The sequence below is a fragment of the Colossoma macropomum genome, unplaced genomic scaffold (genome assembly GCF_904425465.1).
Source record: "Colossoma macropomum unplaced genomic scaffold, Colossoma_macropomum, whole genome shotgun sequence".
Lineage (NCBI taxonomy): Eukaryota > Metazoa > Chordata > Actinopteri > Characiformes > Serrasalmidae > Colossoma > Colossoma macropomum.
Genome location: NW_023494790.1, coordinates 8,075,672 through 8,101,157, shown reverse-complemented (window position 1 = coordinate 8,101,157; position 25,486 = coordinate 8,075,672). Strand labels below are relative to the sequence as shown.

At 40.2% G+C, this 25,486-nt stretch overlaps 1 protein-coding gene across 1 annotated transcript in view; it reads right to left on the bottom strand.

The window, feature by feature from the left end:
* Positions 1–25,486, bottom strand: part of LOC118809077 (protoheme IX farnesyltransferase, mitochondrial) — a 63,954-nt gene that overhangs the window by 2,563 nt on the left and 35,905 nt on the right. Inside the window, exons 5-6 of the mRNA XM_036572017.1 lie at positions 10,946–11,016; positions 3,936–4,168 (exon numbers count right to left, since the gene is read on the bottom strand). Coding sequence (XP_036427910.1) covers positions 3,936–4,168; positions 10,946–11,016 — 304 coding nt within the window. The remainder of the gene's footprint in view (positions 1–3,935; positions 4,169–10,945; positions 11,017–25,486) is intronic.

Below are 25,486 nucleotides of genomic sequence, written 5' to 3'. Positions count from 1 at the left end.
AAGGTCAGTACCTCCTCTGCTATAGACTGACTTATTGCAGAGTTTAACTGTGGTCTTCAGAGCGACCTCAAATTGTGCTCTTTGGAAAAGTGCAGCTGTATCAAGTCCATTGTTGAGAGTGCCCTTCTATTTAACTGAAATGGCATGCAGAGGATTGTGCAAGACAGCTACAAGTATGAGTGTCCTTTGTTCTGCTGCAATCTCCAATGAGTCCAGTCTGATGACTTAATCATTTAGTTGTTTTTGTTGGCATCACAACACCTCAACAGTGTTTATTCCATCCCTCCGACACACTACAGCACAGAAGAGCGCATTAACAACAACAGACTGGTAGACGACCTGTATGAGTGGCCTGCAGGCACTAAAGGAAAAGAGAGAGCCTACAGCTTTACTCTAGCCGAGTTAGTTTTACCTGGAGAGGTACCATAATTGAAGTGAGTGGTGATGGGGTCTGTGACTAATATAGTACAATGTGTGGCTTCTTTAGAGTGGGCTGAACTCTTAGCTCCCACAGTAAAAGCAGCAATGTTTGAACTAACCTACGCTAATGTAATAACACATGCAAATACACACTACTGTGTGGTGTGTTGTTATTGTCATTGAGTGTGTTGCCTGTGGTGTAACGCTGATGTTTATATCCAGACTTTGACCTTTTAGTCCAGGCTATCAGTGAAAATTTAAGGGATCACGCAAAGATGCTTTATCTCAGTCTCAATGGGTGAACTTGTTAAACTTTGGTGTTCCATTGAAGCGATATCCACCACTAACAAGGTCAAACCCCCTCTAAATTCCATCCCAAATTCCTATAGTCCAGTCCAGGGTACAACACAAGCAAAACAAACTACCTAGCAAGACGGCTGCAATATATTCTCCACAAACAAGACACACAGACATGCTTAACTGGAGTTTACTGGGGGGATTTTTCAGCTATGCTAACTTACATTACATCCATGGGCTAACGACAGGCTTGTTGTCCTCTGGACAATGTGAATGAGCGCACCATTGCCTCCTACTTTTAGCTCTGTCTTCACCCGGTGTTGGACTGGTTAAGAAATTTCTCACTCAGTTTGTTCCTATCCTAATAAATCTGCATTCACATTTAGGCCAAAATTTGTCTTCCCCCCCCCCCAGACATGATCATCATGAGATTATGTCTTGACCAATGAGACCCTCTCTCATATGAACTGACCACAAATTACATTACAGAACCTCCGCTGGTAAAACTAGTCACAGCTCACAGTCAAGAGTGCTAAAGAAAGAGAGAGAAAATACTCAGATGTGGGGAAAAAAGAAGGACAAAAAGCTGTGACTCAGGACTGTTAAGGACCCAAGTATCCCAGAATGACCCTACTGCTTCCGATACAGTGCCCAAGCCTGAAAGAGCAAGAAAACAACAGGAAGAAAGAGAGACTTGAGTAAATTTTTACACACTCCTTGCTCAGGTTTCGGGCCCTGCAGAGGAGAAAGGCGGCAGAAACGTAAGGCAACACCACACAACCAGCGCTCGGGCACCAGAGCGTGAAACGCAGCGCTGACTTTGTGTGTGTGCCCGTGTGTGTGTGCTTGTGTAAACACACTTGTAGCTAAATCCTCAGGGAAAACAAAGGATCTGAAACACTAAGCTCGTATTTCCACCGCAAACCATGTAGCAAGTAGCACAGGGGTGAAGTTCGCACAGGCTCTGTGTGTTGCTGCCCTCTTAGACTGGCCTGAGACCCGTTCTGCTATTTCTCTTTTCAATGATGGAAACTCTAAAGCTGGTCAGGAGAAGACGGTCAGGTCAACATGGGAGGGACACATTGCCCCAAAGATGGCTCCTCGCCAAAGAAAGCAGAAAAAAGGGGTTATAGGGTCTGAGGTGACAGCAAAGCAAAAGAAGAGAGATTAGGCTCTGCGTGCTCAGCATCCTGTTGGTCATCACGGGATTATCCTGTCATAAATGAAAAGATGCTGCTTCAGCCAACTGCATCAACATTTTCACTTTGGTTTAACAGATTACTTCCTTCTTAAAGAGGTGAAGGATTTATAAAAAAAAAATAAAATAAGACAGTGGCCAGGGTTCAGTGGTGTTGCTGTGCCACAGTAGTTGGAAAGCAGAGGTGGACAGAGTAGCCTAAATCCACACTTAAGTAAATAATGACTCAAGCAGGTCAAACTGAATGAAAAAAAGGTGGAAAAACTCAAGTAGTCTTCTGAGTTACCTACCGAACTGCAGGGAAACTTTGTAGTAAAGCAACTATCGACATAGTTTGTAAGGTGCTGTTCTCCTCTTTTTAGTCTAAAGTGAAATGCTAAAGCTTCAAAACTAGCTGTGAGCACGGGGAAAGCTGCCCAGGTGCTGATTCAACAGAAGAGAACGAAATGAAATGAGAACAGAAGTGAATACAATTTAATGCAATTAAATGTGATGTGAACAAAACTGTGGAAAATGGTGATGCCCTTCCTTATATATTCAATTCACTAGAAGTGAAAGTATCCTTTGGAAATAGACAAGTCCAAATCCATTAACCCGGTCCTTAAGTAGATGAAACAAGAGAGTAACTTGTCACTACAAATGTACTACTGTGAGATGTACAGGACAAAACACAAGACAGCCAAACTCATTAAAAAGGGCAGGAAATGGGTGTCCTTTATAAGTCAGTCTCATTCATGTCTGACAGAAACATAGATGTTTGCACGTACACACTTCAGCTGGTTGCCCTCAACTTATAGTTTCCATAGAAACACACTTGACTCTGTTAACAAATGCACAGGCCTCCAAAAAGCACTTGAGTTTCGGAAGGAAGCCCTAAAATCAAGTGGAATACTGGGATATACGTATATTAAACACTCCTGGGCGGACAGTGACCTCAGGTCAGAGGGATTATTCAATGTAAACAATGTTTTTTTCCCCCTCAATACACGAATATACATGCCAGTTAACAAATGGAAAGCTGAAATATTATAAATGGATGTCAATAAGGCAAACTTAACAACCAACCACTATAAATGATCATGTCTGAATATGGCATGGTATGAGGCACCCATTATTTATATTTTCAATACAAACACCAGGCTGGACTCTGCGGCACAGCAGAGATATGACCACAGTCTATCAGCCCTAAAACTGATTCTACAGCTCATTATACAGAGCAGTGAAGACTGCTAGAGCAGGGTCAAATATGGCAATATGAGAGAGACATTACAAAACTGGAAAACTGCTTCTTTGCCAAAAAAGGCAAGAGAAACTTCAGAAACTGAAACAATATGCGCTTCCTGACACCTTGTTATTACTTGAGCGTTAGCTTTGCAGCAAAACCCTTTGTAGTGTCACCTATGACACACTGCATTGAAGAAAGGCAGCATACTGAAAACATATCGTAGGTGTTGAAGAAGTAATGATTACATTGTCTGCACGCACTACAGAACTGATCTAAGACGTATAAAGGAATACATACTACTGTTCCAAAGTCTAGATTCACTACTGTATTTAATATAAAACCAATTTTGTTGCAGTTACATATATAGAATTATTCATTTGAGATGGCAATACTGTATAACATCATAGGTTTTGACCAATTTGTAGAAAGACGTAAAGTACATTTTAGAGCTGTCCAGAATGATAAACCAAGCTATGGACAATGAGAAGGCTAAATAAGAATAAATCAAGAATGAAGTTGTAATAAAATGAACATCCAGAAAGCCTTGTATTTTAAAAAGTGATAAATCTACTGTAAATTACAGTAAATAGATAAACGCAGTATTATTTTTCATTATTTTCCATCTCGTTATTCCCCAAAAAGTTGAATTATTGAATAAAATACTTTTTGATGTTTAGCTTATAGTATTTCAACCTAAATTATGCAAGTTATTACTGAATGAAATAACAGTTATGACAATGATAAATCATATTTGTAATGTGTGTCAATATGCGTGAAATGTGTTTTTGGGCGAACCTGGATCGAGGGTCCCCATAGCAGCGGTCCAACCCATGATAGGGGGTATGGCTCCCACCACTGAGCCCACCCAAGTGTTGGTGATGCTGAGGCGTTTCAAAGGTGTATAACAGCAAGTGTACAGGAAGATGTTCAGTGCCCCCAGGAAACCAGTGAGGGGGTTAACAGCCAGGGTCAACAGGGTCACACCCGGGATACCACATGCCAGAGCAAAGGACACAGCATGGAGGGGGCTGAGAAACAGAGAGAGAGAGAGCGAGAGAGAGGGAGAGAGAGAGAGAGAGAGAGAGATGAAAAACTTTGTTAGATCATTAAAATATTTTTATGCAATTTAGGTTGAAGTTGATGTGGATTAGCTGATCTACATAAAACCAAAACACAACTGAAAGAGCGTACACAGGGTGATCTGACTTCACCTTCACACCAATCACACGTCTGTAACACGTTGAATAAGCTCCTAAAAACATTAACGTGGGCACACCTTGATACAAACATAATGTGCACCTTATGGACTGAGAGAAAGACCGTTAAAAAAAAAAATAAATAAAATAACAGAAGAAATTGAGAGCAGCTGCTGTGATAAGTGTGCTGAGTGTGCGAGTGAAACAAAGGGCTTGGGCGCGTGCTGCAGATCAAACCATGCCTAACCACGCTTCCACCGGATAGGCACATCCGCTAGGCTTTTATTAAAAGCAGCCAACGCAGTCCAGCACAAACGCCTGGTTCAAATTCACAGCTAAATACTCCATAAATTAAAGGGGGATCTAGATAGGGACCAAAGGATGGGGGAGAAGAAAAGAGGGGGCCTTTTCTGCTCTACTGCAGGAGATTCCACTTTAATGCGATTACTGCTGTTATGACTGTTTTATGTGGTGCTGGGGCTTTTGAGTGTGTGCATGTGTACTTATAGTGCTATATAGTCACATGCTTGAAAAGGGAGCGATGACTGAGGGGCTAATGTCTTTCCAGTCACAATACTGGTCTATGTAAGCAGATGAAAAGAAGACCTTGAATCCTAATTTGACACAGAGATGCTGAAGTGGTCATAATTTGCATTTCTAAATCACTGAAGTAGAAACATTCTGCTTTGCTGGACCAAAACACCACATGGACTCACGTCATCACAACAAAAAGTCCAACAGATTAAACTAAATAAATATACAACACTATAAACAAATGGAGGACAATCAAGCTCCACTCTTGCAACAGATTAAAAAAATCTAAATAAGTCTCCTGAAAAGAATGGAAGCTGTAAAAAAGGCAAAGGGTGGACACACTAAATACTGAAACATATGATATATTTAACTGTTGATATATCTGTGTTCTGTTACATGTGTTTTCTGCTTTTTTTCTGATGCTGAATAAAGCAATATTTGTATTTAATGATCATTTTTACTATAAATTAAATAGATGAAGAGTGGTCTCTGACTTTTGCACAGTACTCAAAAATATACCTTCAACAAATATACTACACACGAACAGCACTACAGTTAGCACTGCCTCACACTGGAACCAAGTGGGTCCAACTGCATTTGACTCCAACTTGAGAATGCTTTGTGTTGTGATGTCATTGAGGTGCTCACATTGTCCAGGTTTTAGGACTATGCTGCTCCCAGCACATGTATTCAGTTACTTTTCCAGCCACAACAATCATAAAGAAGTTACATGGTAATTCAATTTGTGCACTAGGCTGGTATTCCTTTGTACCACGCTAAATATCACGCACTGCCCTCAATCACTGTCTTGGTACAGTTTCAACAACTTCTAGAAAGTCTATGAATCACATGGCACAAATGTCTTCAATATGCTGTGAAATATTCAGCCCGTAACGCTCCCAATTCATCTTGATGCTACTTATATAAACAACTGGCAACTGTATTTTCTCTCCCACAGGGAGAAGAGGATTCAGTTACTCTAAAACTACTTTCGTAAAAGCATTAAACTACTTTGAAGTTACATCCCCAGCATCAATTTTAGAGTAAAATCTAGCTAAATGACCAGTCATCCAGTCCCCTCTCCTATGTGATGCTGATCAGATTTGCTCAACTAAAATGTTGAAACTTGTCCTCTTTGTCTAAAAGATCAAAAAGCACATCATAATGTGAGCAGTATGTAGTACTCAAAAGGGGGGGGGGGGAGTACAATTAAAAGGGCACTTTGGCCTAAAACTAGTTTAATGTATTGTCATGATAGGCAGGATTAAGTAGCATAGCTCACCATTCAGCATAATTTTCTATGATTTTATATGTTTTCATTCATCAACATTCTCATACTATGATACCTACCCTAGTATATATTATGCAAATACATCATACAACTACTGGGAATCCCTGTGGTGTCAACCAATCCTCACTGTTAGGCCCGATCCCATTTCACCCTTCGCCCCTACCACTTAGTTCGCCCTCCGTTCACGCCTAGGAGTAGGGTGTCCCATTTTTTGTTGAGATAGAGGGTTAGGGTGAAGTGTTAGGGCTACATGGCCTTCCGAACAGAGGCACACGCCAAATCGAGTGTTACGTGAAAAAAGAAAACCCAGCAACATGGCTGTGCAAAGAAACCCAAATGTAAGTTTAAAAAACTACGATAACCATTGTATTATATTAACAAGCATAAAAAACAAATCACTAACAGCATGCTAATGTCTCAGTAGCTAGCTAAATTTCCCATTTCACCTTAAACAGTCCAGCAGTCCTGACGCCTGAAGCGCCAGAATGTAAGTGCTGCTCCATTTAAGGTGAAACAGGAAAATTAGAACAAAAAGCTGGCGAATAGCTGACTTCAGCTTCGTATCACTGAAGAATTAGGGGGTCACATCCCCCCTCTTTAAAGACATATGATGCCCTAAATGTAACTAAAGACCAGCAGTGAGGTTGCTGAACTTTACCCTCCTCTGCTATCACTGCAGACTGGCAGGGTCACCTACAGAGCAGCGACAGTAGTCTGTTAATGTAGTAATGTTCCTCTTTATTTGAGGGTCCCATTTTGTAGGGGAGGATTTCAACCACTACCCGTTGCAACCCAGTTCCAACGGGCAAGGTGACACTCGAAAACAAGGGGTATGGGTAAAAATAAGAAATGGGACTGGGCCTTAGTCTAACCACTTAACTATATGCTAATAAATACATCCAAGCTAGCATTAGTGCAACTTACCTCAGTCGTCAAACAAAATATAAAGAAATAAGTGACTATCTTTTAGTCAGCACAAGAGACGAGACACGTTTTAACCCTTTCAGTCTAAGAAAAGAAGACAAACTGAGGTAAGGTATCTAGATAGCCGGGTACGTTGCTAGCTAGCTTTGTTTCTGTCATTTCTCTCCACTGTAATGATGATTTGAAGATAGTGGCCAAGTTATATGTCCACAGTAAATAATTTACAACAGATATTTAAATCTTATTATTATATAAATTCAGTTATTTGGGAAAAGCTTGAACAGGTAACTTAACTTTTTACTTATAACTCTGCAAGTTCTCAGGATTGGTAAGAATTAAAAATAATGGTGGAAGAAAAAAAGATCAATATACAATCAGTGGCCTAAAAGAACAAAGCTGCATTTCCTCCCTCCTTTAGCTTTGCTCTAGATAAGAGCCTGAGCTTGCAGACTGGTATAACATGAGGTAATGTGAGTATGACCGTCACCCGGCACATCTGAGCAGACATCAAAGGAGAGTTCAGCTCCAGAGGAGGAGAGGCTGAGGCCTGTCATCCTGAAGGTTGACTTTGAGTGTTTGTATTTGCGTAAACTGTTTGCTCCATGCTCAGGGCTAATGAATCTAATGATACGTTTGGAAGGTGACGTTTGTGTTTGCACTGTTGCCTGTGCAAGTGTGCCTTTGTTTGTTAATGGGCGTTAGCTGTACATGGACCAAAGATCATTACTTACACACACACACACACACACACACACACACACACACACACATCAAGAACTCCATTCCAACCATCAACAGTTCAACAGCAGAACTTCTTATACTAAGAGTCCTTAATCCTACAGCTAAGCTAACTTTTCACTGAGCTGTGGATTTAACTTCATCTTTACCACAATTAAGTATCTCAGAGGAGATATCTCCAAATGCCAGACGTAGCAAAGCTTAACTTTAAAACCTGGAGATTAACAGAAGGCAGGTATCAGCTCATCTCTTTATTTCTGCTCTTAGAAATGCTATTCAAAAAGACAGCAGGGTTGGAGGAGGTCTAGAGGAGAGCAGAGCAATGGCATTCAGCAGACTCGCACAGGTAAGCTGAGGCTCGTCGAAATTCAAATGTACACAATTTTCCACTTACCCCTGATGTAGTTGATCAACAAAGACAAAACTGGTGTCCAAACTTTGCTTTTTTTAGTTCAGTGCTGGAGCTACAATGCTAACATTGCTAACAAACAGTGAAAGTCAATAGTCACCGAAATCTTTTCCATAAATACATCCCCAAAACCTCTCTCAACAAGCTCAAACCACATTTAGCTCTACATTAAGGTTATGCAGATTTGTTGATGTGGTTTGGAATACAATGAGTTACTGTGAACTGTCAAAATGCACGAAAACCTCAGTGTAACTGGACATTGTGGAGAATTCTGACGTCATGCAGACGTATTGATGCTACAGTTTACATTTGATCACTGTATAAACTTTGATTTTTCAAACTAAAGATGTGTTAAAAATAGACAAAACAGACACTGCAAATGTAATCTTACATCCATATGCCTGCACGACATGCATGCATGTGAAGAGAAGTAGGATTTGGTGGGGGAGGCAGAACTCGGCACAACATCTGCCTAAAACCACTGCTAGCAGCATTCAGCTACGCTGCAATTTTTTGATCATTGCTGAAGTTCACAGTAAGTCATACTGTGTTCTAAACCACATCAATAAGTCTGCATAACCTTAATGAAGAGCTGGAAGCATTAAGAGCTTTTAGGGATGTATTTAGGGATTTGGATGACATCTGACATCTAGTGTTTGTTAGCAACATTAGCCTCACTGTTCAAGCGTGGACCTAAAGAAGCAAAATCTGGACACCAAACATGTCTTGGCTGACTACATCTGGGGCAAGTGGAATTTGGTGCAAACTATTTTTCAACAAATCATTCCTTTAATACTGTCAATTCACCCTCAAAAAACTCCAAAGAATATTTTTTTCAGGTTTATATATGTACATACACACTTCAACATCTGACCAAACAGGCTTCAGGTCAAATATTATCTTATAGAAGATAATATAAAAGATAATGTATCCATTTTCTGTTCTTGTATATGCTAAAATAGATACTCAGGAGCGGTTAGCTGCAACTGGTGCTCAGCGGAATAATACAGTTAGTCTAAAAGTTGTACGAAACTAACTGTTGTATAAGATGAATTATTATTATCACAATAAATCACATTACAATATGCTTTTCTGAGAATACAGTAGACGTTGTCAGTACTTAAAAAGAACGATGATCAACTACAATTCATTACGAATAGAGCATAAATAGTCCTGTTTGACTGGATTTTGTGCAGTGCAGTATGTGAAACGTTAAATAAAAATCACTGCACTCGTTTTTCGTGGTGCTACTGAATGAAAGAGCAAAATATTTGGACGCATCATGTTTTGGGAAAATGTCTTCAAAAGCGGTGATGGTATATCTTTCTGAGAAAAGCAAACTGAAGTGCTGTGAAATGAATCTTCTTAGACACTGTGGTCTTATGGCGTCTTGGGTGTGTACTCAATAACCACACACAGCGCCGGCCTTAGCTAGCTGTGCAATGTGGACTGTTTGGATTCATTTGACTTTTGAAGTCAGTCATTTTTTTCCCATGTTGACTAATCTGCTCTTTGTAGTTGGAAAGTGAGTCAAGACTGTGGGGTGGTAGGGGGGGTCAAGGGGGCTTCTACTATCAGAATCTGCTAACAAATGAGATTACAAGTAAAAGCTGTCCATCACAGTGTGTGTGTTTATGTGATTGTGCCCTGCCTTTGACTCAAGCAGCGATAATGTCGAGAGCTGATTAGCCAGTGTATACACATAACTTGTGTTTGGCTGCACATAAACAGAAGAATTCCACTGGTATTAGCAGGGGTCATAAAGAGCAGCTCCGGCAGCTCACCTCCACACGTTCACCTGTATCGGGTTCTGCAAGACAGGTGTGAAAGCGGCGAACAGCACAGCTCAGAAATGCTGGGCATAATGTCACTGACACCGGCAGGCAAAACCTTCTCTAGACATTACACTGGAATCCTTTAGTGTAAAAGGAGAAGCTATATGGCAGCAAATGGAGCTTAGCAGCTCATGTTTTATTCAGGACCGAGTTATTACAATGAGACCCCTGATAGCAAGAGAGACACTTAACATACGAAGGTTCAAGAGAGGTACAGATGAAAGTAAAAGAGGGAATGAGGTTGAGGCAACAAGAGACAAGAAATAGAACAGATAAAATACGGTACCAGTCAAAAGTATTTGCTGATTGTTTTAAACTATTTTACATTGTACAGATTTCAGTAAATACTTTATTATTAATCTTAAGAAGCAAGAAAACTACAAATTGTGTTTAAATCTAAGATTCCTAAACATTGCCTAAACTTTTTCAAAAATAAGTAATTAACTAATAGAAACTCACAAGAAGAAAATCAGCAGCAAATAACCTGACGCACAATGATATCACATCATAAGTCTGCTTGTTTATAAAATAAATAAAAATATCAGCATTGGACAGATATTTCAAACCAATATCTAGTTGTTTTTTTTTGTTCATTTTATTTTATTTATTGTACTCCAGAAGAACAGAATGTTTGGGCGATGCTTGGCTACTACGTTAAAATGTCGCCATTTTATTAATTTTACTGCACTTGAAACTCTACTGAAATGTTTGATTTCTCTCAAACATAAATCTAGTTGGATTTGCATTTCATAAACGATTACACATCACCATCTGCATTGCTGCATCCCAAAACCTGACTTTGAGTTTACATTATTTTGGATGAGCATTTAATTCAAATTCACTCAAAATTTAGGAACATAGCTTTTAGTGAAACTTACCTTATTTGTCCTCGGACCAGTGGTCTGTTTTTCGTACGGTTCATATTGGAGTCAAAGGGAACCTCAAAGTACTGTGGAAAACAAAGAAGGACAATCAATTAGTGCATGAAAGTACCAAGGTATGGCCACATACTGCAATACAGCTCATATTACACGTTACACAATCAGAAACATTTCATGCCTGAAGAGTCACTAATCATTCCAAGATCTTCACCGAACCAGTAGTTACACATTCAGCGTAGCTGAGTATGCCAAGTGCTGTACTACTCAAGTCTGGTCTCGGTCTGGAGTCTGGCCTCGAGACTGTAAATTAATGGTCACTGTCTTGTCTCTGTTTCAACATCATTTTGACTCTGTTTCGTCTTAGTTTCAGTGGTAGTTGCTCTCGAGGCTAGCCGACTTTGTTCCCTCTGTCTGAGGTACTTTGACGCTGTTGAGGATCTACCTGATTGTCATAATAGCTTTACTGGGCATTATTTGTTTGTTGATATTCACTGGGTCCAGAAATCAAACACCCCCTGAAGGCAGATCAGAATGTTATTACTATGCTTTTGTTAAATAATAAAAATGTATGTATGTTATTTGGTTTATATTCCGTTGACTTTAGCTGGTGATGCTGAGTACATTTTCGAGAAGAAGGGACAGAAAAGAACTCACCATCATCTGCTTCCAAAATCAAAACTGTTTTACTGTTACTTTCTATTTTTATATTCTGAATAAAAAAATCTTAAATCTTGTCTCTGCCTCAGGCGGGGGACACAAAACACCTGGCTGACCAATCAGAACTCTGTCATGGTTGTAGTCCAAGCAAAAGTGCATCAAGATGGCAGAAGAACATCTCACATTGCTTGTGGTAGTGCACAAGCTTATATACAATAAAAATGACAAAGGTTAAAGAAAATATGTGGCGTAAAATACATGCACGGCTGAGAATGACAGCGAGTACATTAGTATAACATAGTGACTGTTTTGGTTTGTTTGTATGCTTATTTGTTTATCTGGGACTTTCCTACTTCGTACACTGCCAAAGAGAACAGCAAACCATTAGCTTCCCATACTTAACGAAATACTTAGACTTGAAGGTTCCACGCGTCGATAATCACTATTTTTCTTTCAAAATAAAAAAAAACAAAAAAAAATATACTTGCTGTGAACAGGCTTTTAGTAAACATTCCTCTCTATATCACTTAAAAATAATAATAATAATAAAAATAGAAATCCCACTTTTCTATTTAACTCTGGTCAGGAGCTTAGTGGAAGCCAGATATTTTCCTAAGAAGGCATGCCGTCATTTCTTAGATGAGAAGTCCACTCCTCCAGACCTTTCAGAGACACAGTTCCTGCGCTTCATCAAGCCCAAGAACATCAACTTTTACATCATTCAACATATGAGAAGGCTATTAAATTTGCTCCGATTTCAAGAATCAGAATCTGTTGGCTCAATCAATAGTCCACAGGTGGATCACCAAGGGTCACGGTCCACTTCAGCCAGAAGAAACACATCTGAGAAACACCCCAGAGCTCTGCCTTGTAACACAGCTCCAGAAGCATGAAACAGTGATGTATTTTATCAGACTATTACAAATGAAACATATATAGGCATGTGTGAGAGAGAAGGGGCTTCTCTATCGTGCAGCAGGGGACGATTATGAGAAAACTACTTTTTTTTTTTGTTTTATGGTCCTCCCCTGGGGAGTGTGCTTAAAAGCTACCCCTGGGAATCCATAATGTGTGGCTAAAATGCAAACACATGGGGTGCTTAAAGCCAGGAACCGGTTAATCTCTGTGTGCGCAACTCCGCACCTAATGAAGAAAACAGATAGCCTGCTCTTTCGACCAGTGAATCCCAGGAACCATTACTCTTGAAATATAGCCCACATAAAATAACTAATAAACAGATAATCCACTTTTCTTTTGCCCTCCTTAATTTACTGTCTGCTTGACATAGGAAAAGGCTCCATACTTAAAAACACTCATGGTCAGCAACACGTTTTACACTGAGTACATATGTATTCTGTTAGAGCTCTTGGAGAATGGGTAATACCACATTGCCGGACAAAAGGGGGGATATGTATGATCTATGGCAAGTGTCTACTTGACTGTCTACAAACTCTTCCGAGATTAAATAAATCCTTACTAAAAATGGTATACATACAATGAATGGCAGCGTCTGACTAAGTGCAGGCCCAGTTCCTTCTTCATTTATTTTCAATAGAGTGTCAAACAGCTTGGTGCGATGGCTTTACAAAGAGCCATACAGACCAAAAGCATCAACAAGTCAACAAAACTATTTGAAGAAGTAAAAATGAACTGTGACAAACATGTCTGAAGATTGTCACTGGAGATTGATGGTTTTTCATTTTCTTTCAGCGGTTTTTGGCAACAGCGTCCAGCACAGACCGATGACATCTGAGATGACTGGGTAGCGCGATGGCGGGGAGTGGGAAGAGAGGCTAAAACTCAACATGTGCTGTGTAAAAGTTGAGTGGAGGCTCTGCAAAGTCTCAGTTTTATTCTCTCTTCCGTCAGGATTAGAGCACTTGAGGGGCCTGGGCCGGGCTGGGCGCAGCTGCGGCCGGCACTGAGGGACCGTAGCTTGAAGGCCGAGGTGTTAATTCTATTTCCTGGGTTAGGAAGCGCGTCAGAAGTTTGAAAGAAGCGGCGCATGGGTTCTGGCTCAGAGGTAGGGCTCGAGAGTGTAAGCCAAATTCTGACAATGTCTCTGCTTAGAGAGAGAAGCTCTGGGCTTGAATGCAGATGTGACCATGGTGGTTTTGGAAAGAAGTCTTGGCTGAAATAGCATGTAAGCATGTGTATGTCCAGCCTTCGAAAGCCTTGAGAACACCAATAAATCTGCATGGACTGGCTAAGCAAACCAGAATGACCAGTTGTTGTTTTTGTTTTAAACGTGTCAGTGTTAAGATTATCCACCTAATTTATCTACTGCAGAACGTTCACTGAGACACTCAGCGAGCTTCAGTGCTGTGGTCAGCCAGCTAGTGAACAGAACGCACGAATAATAAAAAAAGAAGACTAAGTAGAGCACAACAGTAAAACCAGGAGAACAGTACATTTACGAAGTCTATCATTCAAACCAAAATGACAGCTGACTGAGGTAGTGAAACGCCTGGACGACATTCCGCAGTTGTCAGGATTTTCCCATTTTTGGTGCCTGTCAGAACCTCTTAGCACTGGTGGCGTGTCCTTTCATTTTGTCCACTTCTATTCTTCTCTCTCTCTGCTTGATCTTTCAAGTTTGAATCATATGGTTCAGATCATCACTCTCCCAGCCTCGCAGTCACTCTTGTTCTGTCTACTCCATCTACTCAGACTCTCAATTTTAATAGACTTTAGCAAAGGACTGTGATCGTCCATTTCTTAAAGCCCCTAGGAATGTTTTGCAAGAAGAAATTTAATTAGAATTTCTTTTCTGTTTTATTTGTGCTTTTTGAATGGAACTTAGCTAAAAAAAAAACTGCAACCGACACTGAAAAAAACAGAGTGTAGCATAAAAAAACGCTATTTCACCTGATCTGGCAACACTGAACAGGTGTTTGTGTTGTTGTTGTGCTTTAATGCGATGAGTGGTCCAGGAGAGCAGGAGAACTCTCTTTTTAACCAACATTTAAAAATAACACTGAGTTATCTGTTGTCAGTAAGCAGATGAATGACTATTTCAATAGAATTAAGGTTTTTGAGCTGCTACACCCAATGCCGAATTTATGTTTTCTTACAAACAAATGCAGAGCATGCAACCCGGAGCAGTAGGAAATCGCACCAGGTGACTAAACCTGATATTGAGACCATTACAGCTCTAAAACAGTCAGGAATAAGGGTCTACTCCAGTCTATCGCTAGACTATCACAGATTCTGTCACGTAAAGCAATCAACTACAGATTATGTTTGCATAAAAGAGTCATTGTTTCACAATAGGGAAGACTTGCTACAGGTGACTAGCTAGCAATTAGCTTGATTAACAAAAGATGGCTTTACAGTTTAATGTATTTTATTCATCAAATTTATTGGATATTTGCCCTACATGTAATGACCCTTACGATCTTTACAAAGCTTCACACAGATGCTCAGAACAAAGGGAGGGAAAAGTCTACTGTTGGCGTTTATGTCTCTTGTTAGTCGATTTCCTGTAAGCTGGAAGGGAAACAATTGCATCTACATGCACAGCTTATCTGTCGGCTAGATGTAAAGCTGACTGATCAGGGAGATAGAAACATGAGAATGGATGTGAATCTTGGCTGCATTCTCCTTTTAAGTGCAAGCACACAATGGGTAAAGCTGCAAGAGAGTACAGTTGGAAAAGGAGAAAAATTTGTACATACTGTCTGTATACTGTAGGCCAGAGGTTCCCAACGTCCGAGCCGCTGGCCGGTATCAGGCTGTAACGAAGCAGGAGCAAATGGGAGCAGCTGGTGGCCTCACTTCTTAATTCGTCTATTTCATTAATGATATTTATTTTCTATATTTTATTTTTACCATACAATTAAAAGCCTTGATTTGTAATAATTCATTAAAATTTAAAATGCTTTATGTAAATGTAAATATACTGGTCTACATCAAATCCCTGAATGCCTTTTACACTGATGTAGCATTAAGGAGGTGTTCATTTGGGTCAGTTAATAGCCAGCAAGTGTAAAGTGAAGTTATAGCCTTTGCTATCCACATACTTGTATAAAACCAGGTGCCCAGCTTTGACAATCACCAAAACAAGGGTCTGTAACAAGATGGAATCCAATATTATACTGCACTTGCACTCATACCATGCTATAACTGATTGCTCTCTGGAAAGAAGGCCCAGAACCCACATTAATAACGCGTTAACATTTCTGTATCCATTGTTTTACACAGACACAACAGGAAAATATAGTCATCCACTGTCAAATGCTCATCTTTATTTCATGCCTATGTGTCTCTGTTGCTTTAAGTAGATACTTAACTGATGCCAGGCCACCTTCTCTATCTTAAAGATGGAAAAAAGCATCAGTGAGATACTTATTTCAGTAAGACTGCTCTCCACTGCAGCCAGAATAACTCTATTAACCATCTGGGGGGAAGAACGTCGTAACGGTGCCAGAGAAAAACACATCAAAACAGCCTGGAACAGGTAGGATGCAGGATGTGGGAATCTTTACTGCGAATTTCCCTCATGGTAAGCACCACAGATGACAGTCAGGGAAAATGAATTCAACATGCGGAAGTGTGTGAGTAAAGGAACGTAAATAAGGTCAGTAATAACTGTGTACATAAGACCACCTGCATATATGAGGAAGATGTCAAGAGGGATCTACATGGAACAGGAAGATCTAAACACCATCTGTGGAGACACCTTTCCAAATCATTTGAACCCAGACATTAAGCCATCCAAGTTTCTAATCAACAACAAAAAGAGTCAACAAGCTGGAGCTGAGTCCAATCAAAACCCAGGTGCAAGGAGTAGTTTCTGGAGCTGCAGAGGTAACATCAATTCCCATTTGGAACACTCTTCTGATGCAATTCCCAGATTCACAGCAAATCATGCAAGATGTTGCTCATCTGGATAGGAGACTGAGGCTAGTCAGGCAAAGCCTAAGAACTGAGCGGCCTCGGGGTAGAAAGCCTCCAGCTCCACACACAGTGCTACACGTGTGCCCAATGCTGTGGTTTCTCACTGCAGGTCACCAGACTACAGCACCCCACACTGTCTGAAAAACCAGCTTGGTGGGCAACAGGAGAGCAGTAGGGGGACATTTTAAAATGTTTAAGTGTCGGATCATTATAGACCAAAAGTCTTCAGTGGTGGTCGAATTTTTTTCTCTGGTGTAGCCACAGCTTCCGCTGACAAAGAGTTGGGATGCAGATTGACTCCTTTTCACTTTTACAAGTCAACCATCAATGAGAAACGATGACAAACGAATATGCTGAGTAATTAAACACTTCAGACCTACATGGCTTTTTGTGAGCCTTTACAGGGTTTAAACTGAATTAGTCATCCAGATAAAACTGTCTTAGTCTACTGTACTTACATTAATATTTCATAGCTATTGGAACAAAACCTTTTATCTCCAAAATATTAAACTGACAAGAGAAGGAAAAATGCTCTTAACTTCTAATGGAAGTTAATGCAAAAAGAATTTTCTTACACATCATTTTAACCATTACTATTGGTCCATTCTTCATGAATTTTCCACACAATGTAAAGTACAGCTGGTGTAAAATATATATATATATATATATATATATATATATATATATATATATATATATATATATATATATATATATATATATAAAAAACACCAAAACTTAATTAGACACAAGTTTTATCCCAAAAGCAATGATTTATGCACACTGCTGATCGTTCTAACACAGTTATAACAAACAGCCTAAAACGCTAGACTGCATAACTGCTAAATCACCATCCGCTAACCCTAAAGATTGGCGAGCAGACTGCTGGTCACTAGAGCAACGGTTTCGTCTAGCTATTAGCTAACAAAACGGCAAAGAGAATGATTTAAGACGAACATGGATAATTTGGAGACGAATGGACGTATTTGCATTTATAAGCACCAGCTGGTTTCTGGATATATTTAGTTTGCAGCAAGAACCTCTCAAACACTAAAATATCGTAAAGCTTAAGTCTGCTCCTCTTTCGCCAGCCTCATTGTTCGAATTTTCCCGTTCCACCTTAAATGGTGCAGCAGTCCTGGTGCCTCAGGCACCTTTTAAGGTGGAACGGGAAAATTTGAACACGAAGCTGGCGAACGAGGAGCCGACTTCAGCCTCGTAAAAAACAAATGTTGAGAGACATTTTACAAGAAACTGTTCTTCTTTGGCGATAAAGTTTCCTACCGAAGATGTGAGAAAAACGGCTACATCTGAGCTAAAGCTTAAAGCAGATTAAAATAAGTCTGCATTTTCATTTGTATTATATTTTTTAGTCTGCACTGGGACATCAGCACATACTGAGACATATTTACAGCCAAGATGGCAAAACGTTACTTCAATAAATGGACATAAATGTTGTGGCTCCCAAGGCAGACTGATTTTTATTGGAAGGACAAAATGGTTCTTCTTAACATCTGGGTTGTCGACCCCTGGCTTATCCAGAACTTATAATTTATTCATAATTTTAGAATCTTGCTTTTAGAATCTTGTCCAAAGACTCTTGGAGAAGTGTTGTACACTTCTGGACTTCTGTGTAAAACAGTCTATGTAGAAAAGAAACAAAATCCATCTAGGCCTCATGAATAGGGCAGTTGGATGGACCTCGACTAGCCCTTGCTGTTGGAACATGCTAAATTTACCACCTGTAATACCTGATGAGAAGGGTTTATGTGGGGACAATGTATGGTGCTGTAATTACAGAAGCACTTAAATCCTTGATATGAGGTGATTATGAGACTCTAACTGGCTCATACCCAATAATTAGCTTCCCATGCCCAAGTGAAAGTCAATAATTAGCTTCAAACTCATTGGATAAAGGTTGGAAAGACAATATGAATAAGGGTGAAACCTCAAGGAACTGCAGAGCTCCAACTCATCCCCTCGTGCAAACTGATGTTATCACTACTATCTACACAAACTAGGAGCCAGAGTTTGTCCAACAGCCGCTCTCTCCCAGCACAGCTTCATGAACTCTGATTACTTGGTCTCTGCACTTCTTCCAGCCAAGGGAGTGCTCTGCTGTAAACAAGCTGGCAGAGGGTCAGCTGGCATGGTGACAAGCCTGATTAATGGCTAGAGAGTGATGGGCTAAACAGCCAACATGCTAATAAGCCAATTACTGATGTCCTGTTACACACTGATTCATTGCTAATCAATGCATGTAGTGGTTGGAGAAACACGGCTTGGGTCGGCTTCAAAGAGGAGACGTTCTCATGCTGAATAAGAAGACCAAGATTAAACAAATGAAGAAAGAAAAAGGAAGAAAGCAAGTGGAGAGAACATATCCAAAGAAATCAAATTTGTTCTTCAGATTTAATGTACTGGAGCTTAACTAAATTCAAGTTAGTTAACTCTGAAGTACTTCCTCAGGTTGTAAACTGGACCTGTTTTATTGCTTCATACTCTAGAGCAGAGCTTCCCAATCATCGGGCTGTGGACCGGTATAGGCCGTATAGTCGTCTGATGCCTGCAACAATGTGGCAGTGAGCAGGGGGAGTTAGGAGCCTGACTGCTAAAATCTGCTATTTTACTTATATTATTATACTCTCACATCTATGTTTGACCTCTTGAAGGTTTCTATTCGCTGCTCAACATAAGTGAAGATGTAAACAAAAATAAGTAAACTAACAATATTAAGAAATACTTTTTGGGGCTGCAAACATGGAACTAAAACCCACCAAAGACAAGAAAGAAACTAGAGCTGCGTTCCAAAGTCTAGGCTGCAGCCGAGGCAGTGCGGGTCCTGGATAGGACTGTCCTATGAAGACTCCTCCTTTCAAGGATGTAAAGAGATTACATTTTAAAACAAACTCTGCTCCAACGGCTTTGTTTTCTGCCGTTTTCATGGTGCTGTTTTTTTTTTTTCCTTTTGCATCGTTTGTGCGCAGAGAACTGTGGGTAACCAAAGGCCTGGAAGGACAAATCTGATGTGTCTTTGAAATCACTCTGAGCGTAGGCTGCACTTCTAGGCTGTACATGAAGGGTCTTTCACTTTGGAACGGCCTGCTATGACATAGCGACCGAGAAATGCAGCCTAGGCTTTGGAACGCAGCTTAGATCTTCTAGACAACTAAATACCAAGATTAATCTATTTTTATATGATGTTTCTTTTCGATAGCACTTTACTGAATGCCAGTGTTCTAGCTTTTTTGGCAACCATTGCAGCAGCACGCTCAAACTTCAGTTTACTTTGATTTTTTCTTCATCCGAAGCACGTACAAAACAGCAGCTTTACTGGGGCACCATAACTGGTTGGTGGGTCTGCATAGGCTTATCATGTGTGTCACGACACTATACACCATTCCAACCCCAAGTACGTGGAAAGTGTTGCAGGCTGCACATCCGTCTGCGCTGTAAAAAAGGTTGGGAACCTCTGCTTCAGAGTAGACAAAGGCTCCACAATAAAAGTTCAGCCAATACGGACATACATTCCCCAACATGTCCCATTTTCCCAGTCTTGGATCTTGGTCTGGTTCCAGTTCTAATGCTCACAGATGTTTTCACCACACTTGCTCCAGTTAAGACAACATTAGAAGCCATTTTGCGATGGCGACACAAGATGGATGATGGCAGCCTGTGCAGGTTGGGAGTTACAGACAGAGGCTCAGCCGTGGTGTTGTGGGGTTCAGGAGGTTGGGACACTCGCGTGGGAGAGGGAAGCCAGTTCATCATCCCTAACCTGAATGTCGGATTCGATCACTCGGCCCATTGCTTAGACGTATCTGTGGCCTGCTTTTTCCACCCATGCTGGAGCCACACTACAGCGCCTCCTACTGTGAGAAGGGTTCGTGTTACAGGTTCCTCAAAAACACCAGAACGGTTGGGGGTCAGGTTGTGGTGGCAGATGACAGCTATAATGGATCTAAAATTGAACACTTTCATTACTGGTCATGTACTTTACATTACAACAAAAACAATTCACATATTTTACCTCCCTGGAAAAATGATGCAAGTGGGAGTAATAAATCAAACGACTCCAATCCACAGTCTGCATGACGTCTGAAGGAACATCACGGTATTCAGATTCTTTACGCTGTACATTTATTGCCTAGACCGCAATTTTCAGATTTCACTCAGTCTAGATGTATAAACTATCAAACTGAAGTCTGCAATACAGCTTCACTCATTGCTTTCCCCATTTTATTTCAACTACTAATAGGCTGTAATGTATAATCAGCCATTTAAAGAATGTTCACTCTTCACTCTCACAGTTTAATAGAGTGCCTCGACTGCATCAACAGCTATGTAAAGTCAATCTGTGTACTAAGCTCTATACTAAGAGCCCCATTAATCACCACCCCACTGATCACTGCTCAGTTTAAGTCTCTGGCAAACTAAACACAGACGCCGATTAGGTGATACCATTATTTTCACTCCCGAGGTAAACACATCCATTGTGCTAATAGGACAAGTTCCTTTCTGGGAGAGAGGGCCAACCATGTGTGTCTAACTCTGATAAGTTAGCTCGCTTTTAATGAGAGAACATTCCGGACTGGTTCCAGATAACCATTAAGGCTATGTACACTAGACGAGTATCTGCCCAGAGTTTTAGTGGATAAGCTAAATATGCAACCCTACTTCCCTTCACAAGTCTAGGGGAGGCAGCGAGGATGTATATGGAGATCATGGTGTTTCTGAGTGCTTGTAAACATGGTGGGAATGGAAGCTTTCTCAATAAAAAAGGCAGAGGAGCATCCATACCCATGCTGCATAAAGTGTTAGTGGAGGAAATAAGAAAGCACGCATGTTTACACTGCAGTGTGAGAGAGCGCTAGTTTAGATTTTATCTGGACCTTCCAGCTGTGTGCAGTGGCAAAAGGCTCTGGAGAGAAATCTGGTATGAAGTCTTTCGAAATCATCATAACAAAGACTAGTTTAGCTCTGCGCAGTTTTAAGTACAGTGACTATAAATGTAAAAGTTTGTTCTAAGCAGGGTCCAAACAGCACATCTGGTAAAAGATCTACTTAGCATTCTCGAAGTGAGTCTATACCCAAGCAATGCTTTATGCAAGCCAGAAATATTCATCCAGCACTTGTTCTAAGACCAGTGCTACCATCACATGGTGGATAAAGACGATATTGGCTGATAAATTGATTATCAACTTTTGGCAGACACAGCATTAGCTTCCTATACTGTTCCTCCAGAGATTGAGAACTTAAGAACCCTGGACAGTATAGATTTTTTACTTCAACCTAACTCACAACACATGGAGATGGACTGTTCAGGGGGTCCCTGAGGACCAGTTTGAGAACCACTGCTATACTTACCTAGCTAGTTCTCTCTCCCGAAAAGAAAAAGTAAATACTGTGAAAGAGTAAGAAGAACATCGCTACTCTCAATCATTCACCACAGTTCTCCATGCCTAATACTGTAAAAGGCAAGGCTTTGTTTAATTAGGCTTTATGCACTGTTATGTGCCAAAGGGGCACATTTGTTTCTTTGTTTCTGTTTGTTTCCTTTTCTCGTCCGTTTCTTGTTCTTCCTATTTTCTCCTCTACCTACCTTCCCTAATAGATGGAAATCCTACCAATGGCAGTGTTCCTAGCGTTCGACTGCTGCACTCTACCCTCCAATCGGAATCGCTGCTGTCTGAATAGAGGTGGGTTTTTGAAGATAAAAGCATCTACCTGGGAATGTATGGGAGAGGCCGCTGTATGCAAGGGCATTATGTAGTTGGCAGTTTGGTGATTGCTGGTTGCTAGGCTGTTGTTAGATACACAGCAGACTTAGTTTCCACCCCCTCTCTTTCTCTGTCCCTCTCCGTCCAGCACAATATATGGACAGGAAGCTTGGGCAAGCCTTCACATTTAACACTGTAGTATCACTTTGTAAAGACACATCAGGTAAGGGATGAGTGCCGCCCTGTATTTTGTGCAGATTAGCTCTGGTTAGGCAGGTTAGGAGTTTTATTCTTTTCATTTCTTTGGCAGCATCCATAGTCCACCTTTGCTGTCGGCTTGGTATAGATCAGTCTCACTCCCAGCATTAATTACTCAAAGTTAACTTCAGTTTTGTCCTTTCGATCACATTTATACTACTGATGCTGCTTAGCTGCATGTTTTTTTAATCACTATCAACTAGCTTATTTTTGCTGCTACATTACAACCCATTTATTTTAAAAGTTTAAATGCACAATATTGTATTACACACAACTTTTCTAAAGAGTAAAGCGCTGTCTAAAAATGGTATTGCTGTTGTCCATGTTCTTCCCCTCCACCTGTCATGACATACTCCGTGTTACAGCCCCTTTACCCCTATGTAAGGGGAACATGACGTGCTGATGTGCTCTCAGGTAATAAAGTAACTAACATTAGCGAGTAAAACATGAGGTCAACAATCCTTGTGCTTAAATTCAAAAATGTTTTTTTTCCCCTCTGATTGCAGAAATCAGAGCATAACTTTCTAAAAATTTTAGCTATAATGTAGTAGGGACACTATAGTGTTCACAATAGCTAAAATGCAGTAGGGACACTATATGGATGTCTCGCTAGCCTCCCCTCTTCAACCATTAAAAATACTTTACTTTTAAATATAAATAATGATTTTATTTTATTTTCATAATTTTTCATTTTACCCATCAAATCTTTTCAAAATTATATATATATATATATATATATATATATATATCAACGTTTCAACGTTTTCAACGTGACCTCCACTGCATCAACAGACTGTACATCTCAGATATCGGTATCGGTCTGGAATTTCCATAATCAGTGCATCCCTAGAAAAAAAATTAAACCATTAAACCAATAAAACTTAACAGCCGTCACCGCACAAGACACACAGGTCTGTGTCCAGTAACTATAATGCAGGATCATGCTTGGTTGAATACGGTCTGCTTGCAAATCTATGCAACACAGACATTCCATTTCTGCATCAACAGGCATGGATTACAACCAAAACCAAGGACTCTAAAACATGTGCGTAGACTGTTTCACTATAGATTACTCAAAAGCGTCTGGTTTTCTTATCAAGTACTTCACGTCAGCACCCACTCCGTCTACATGGCCAGCGTGTTGGAAATGTCAGTGTTTTGAGAAAAAAGCGTGCGTGTGTGAGAGAAAGGGCACAGTCTGACAGACGGCCCTGGCTGCTGACAGAACCTCTTTATTTCACTACTCATCTTTCAATCATCTTTTCAGAAAACATCTGTACTCTCATGAACGCGCTCTCCCCCTGACCACAGTCACGCATGTGCAAACAGAGAAACTATACCGTGTAACGCGGCTTTATTCCTTCCCTGTGCCTTATCTGCAGTTTGTTGGAAGCACTTGGACATGCTGGGACTCGGGTCATGAGCTTCTACAGTCTGCTTGCTCTCAAAAATCAAATCTCTTTTTTCTCCTCTGGAACTACAAAGAGTGCTGCAAGGCCAGGACTCTGCTGCACGTTTGCATTCCATAATCAGCCCTCCATTTCTCATCCCAGTCTGTAGACCACCTGTATTTTTGGCACACAAGACAGCTGATAACACAAACAGAGCAGATAAGACAAAGACAGAAGATACAAAGAAGAGGGAAGATGAGATACCTGAGAAGATAAACCTCTTCTGGCCACAAAGCAAGTGGGACACTTACTGACTGAGCTTATGGTTGAGGGTATAAAGGAGCACTGCACCAAAAACGAAATAAAAAAAAAGAAAGGTGACCACAAAGTATGAAGGCTACAGAATGTGCCACAACATCCAACACAGAATGGATGATCATCGTAGGCAAAGAATTTCATTAATTTTTAGTACTACTTTGCAATTTGTGAATTTGCGGATTTTGCTGTCACTTTAACTAGTGAAGCTCTTGGTTGTTATACCACCTAATGATGCTTAACATGAGAATATAAATCACTTTTAATTTGTAGAACAACCCTAATAGAAACTGTAAATTAATAATTGCACACAGTCGACATTTTCGGTGTTGACCTGCTGCAGCTCATATGGTTCAAATGCGTGTGTGTTGACTGGTACAGGAAAGCGAAAGAAGCAAGCTTCGTAATTGTCAACTTTATATGACTTTTTCCTTCCTGTGGGCCGTGTTAAGCTTAACAGCTGACTTAGATTTAGTTTTAGTCGTAGTGCTTTGACTAAAACGTATATTAGTCACATTTTAGTTCATTATTGTTAGTCTAGTATTAATCGACAAAAACTACAACATTTTAGTCTACAGTCAATTAAATTTCTAAAATATTTCGTCTGATTTTAGCCATGAATTTTTAAAGGTTTTTACTCTTTGAGGTATCATTTATTACTAACTTTCATAAAAAAATTAAAGTTTTGTCACATTTAATAACATGTTAACATCCAAAACTACAGAAGGTATATAGTCACTTTTATCTTCAAATACATTTCGTATTTATTTAATCTTAATATGCTGACAATATCACTGAGATCACATTCGTCCAATAAACAGATACGGTGTAGCGTGTCCATACTGTGGATGTCCCAAATACCATTTTTTGACCTCCGGAGCTTCAGCAGTAATCATCAGTGAATATTAAATGTAACGTATCAGGGGCATCTGTTAGCTGATGTAGCACAACTGGCAGTTAGTGTTCTACTCCAAGTGCTTTGAACCGTCCAATGACACTGCCTTTCCAGCAATGAAATACTGAAACCTGAGATTTCAGGACAACTGAATCATTTTCTAAAAATGTTTAAATCAAACTCATTGCTTTAAGTTCAGAAATTTACATCTCTAGTTGATGAAACATTAGGAATAAGGTTTTGAGAGAAAAACAGTGCCTTCAAAACTCTACAACTTCAGCATCAACGTCCGAATGTCATGTCACCCTCCAGAAGAAAGAATAGACAGAGTGGAATAAAAAGAGGGAGATATCCCTTCAGCTTGACTACCATCCTGTCCAGCATTAAGCCAGCAATTATACAG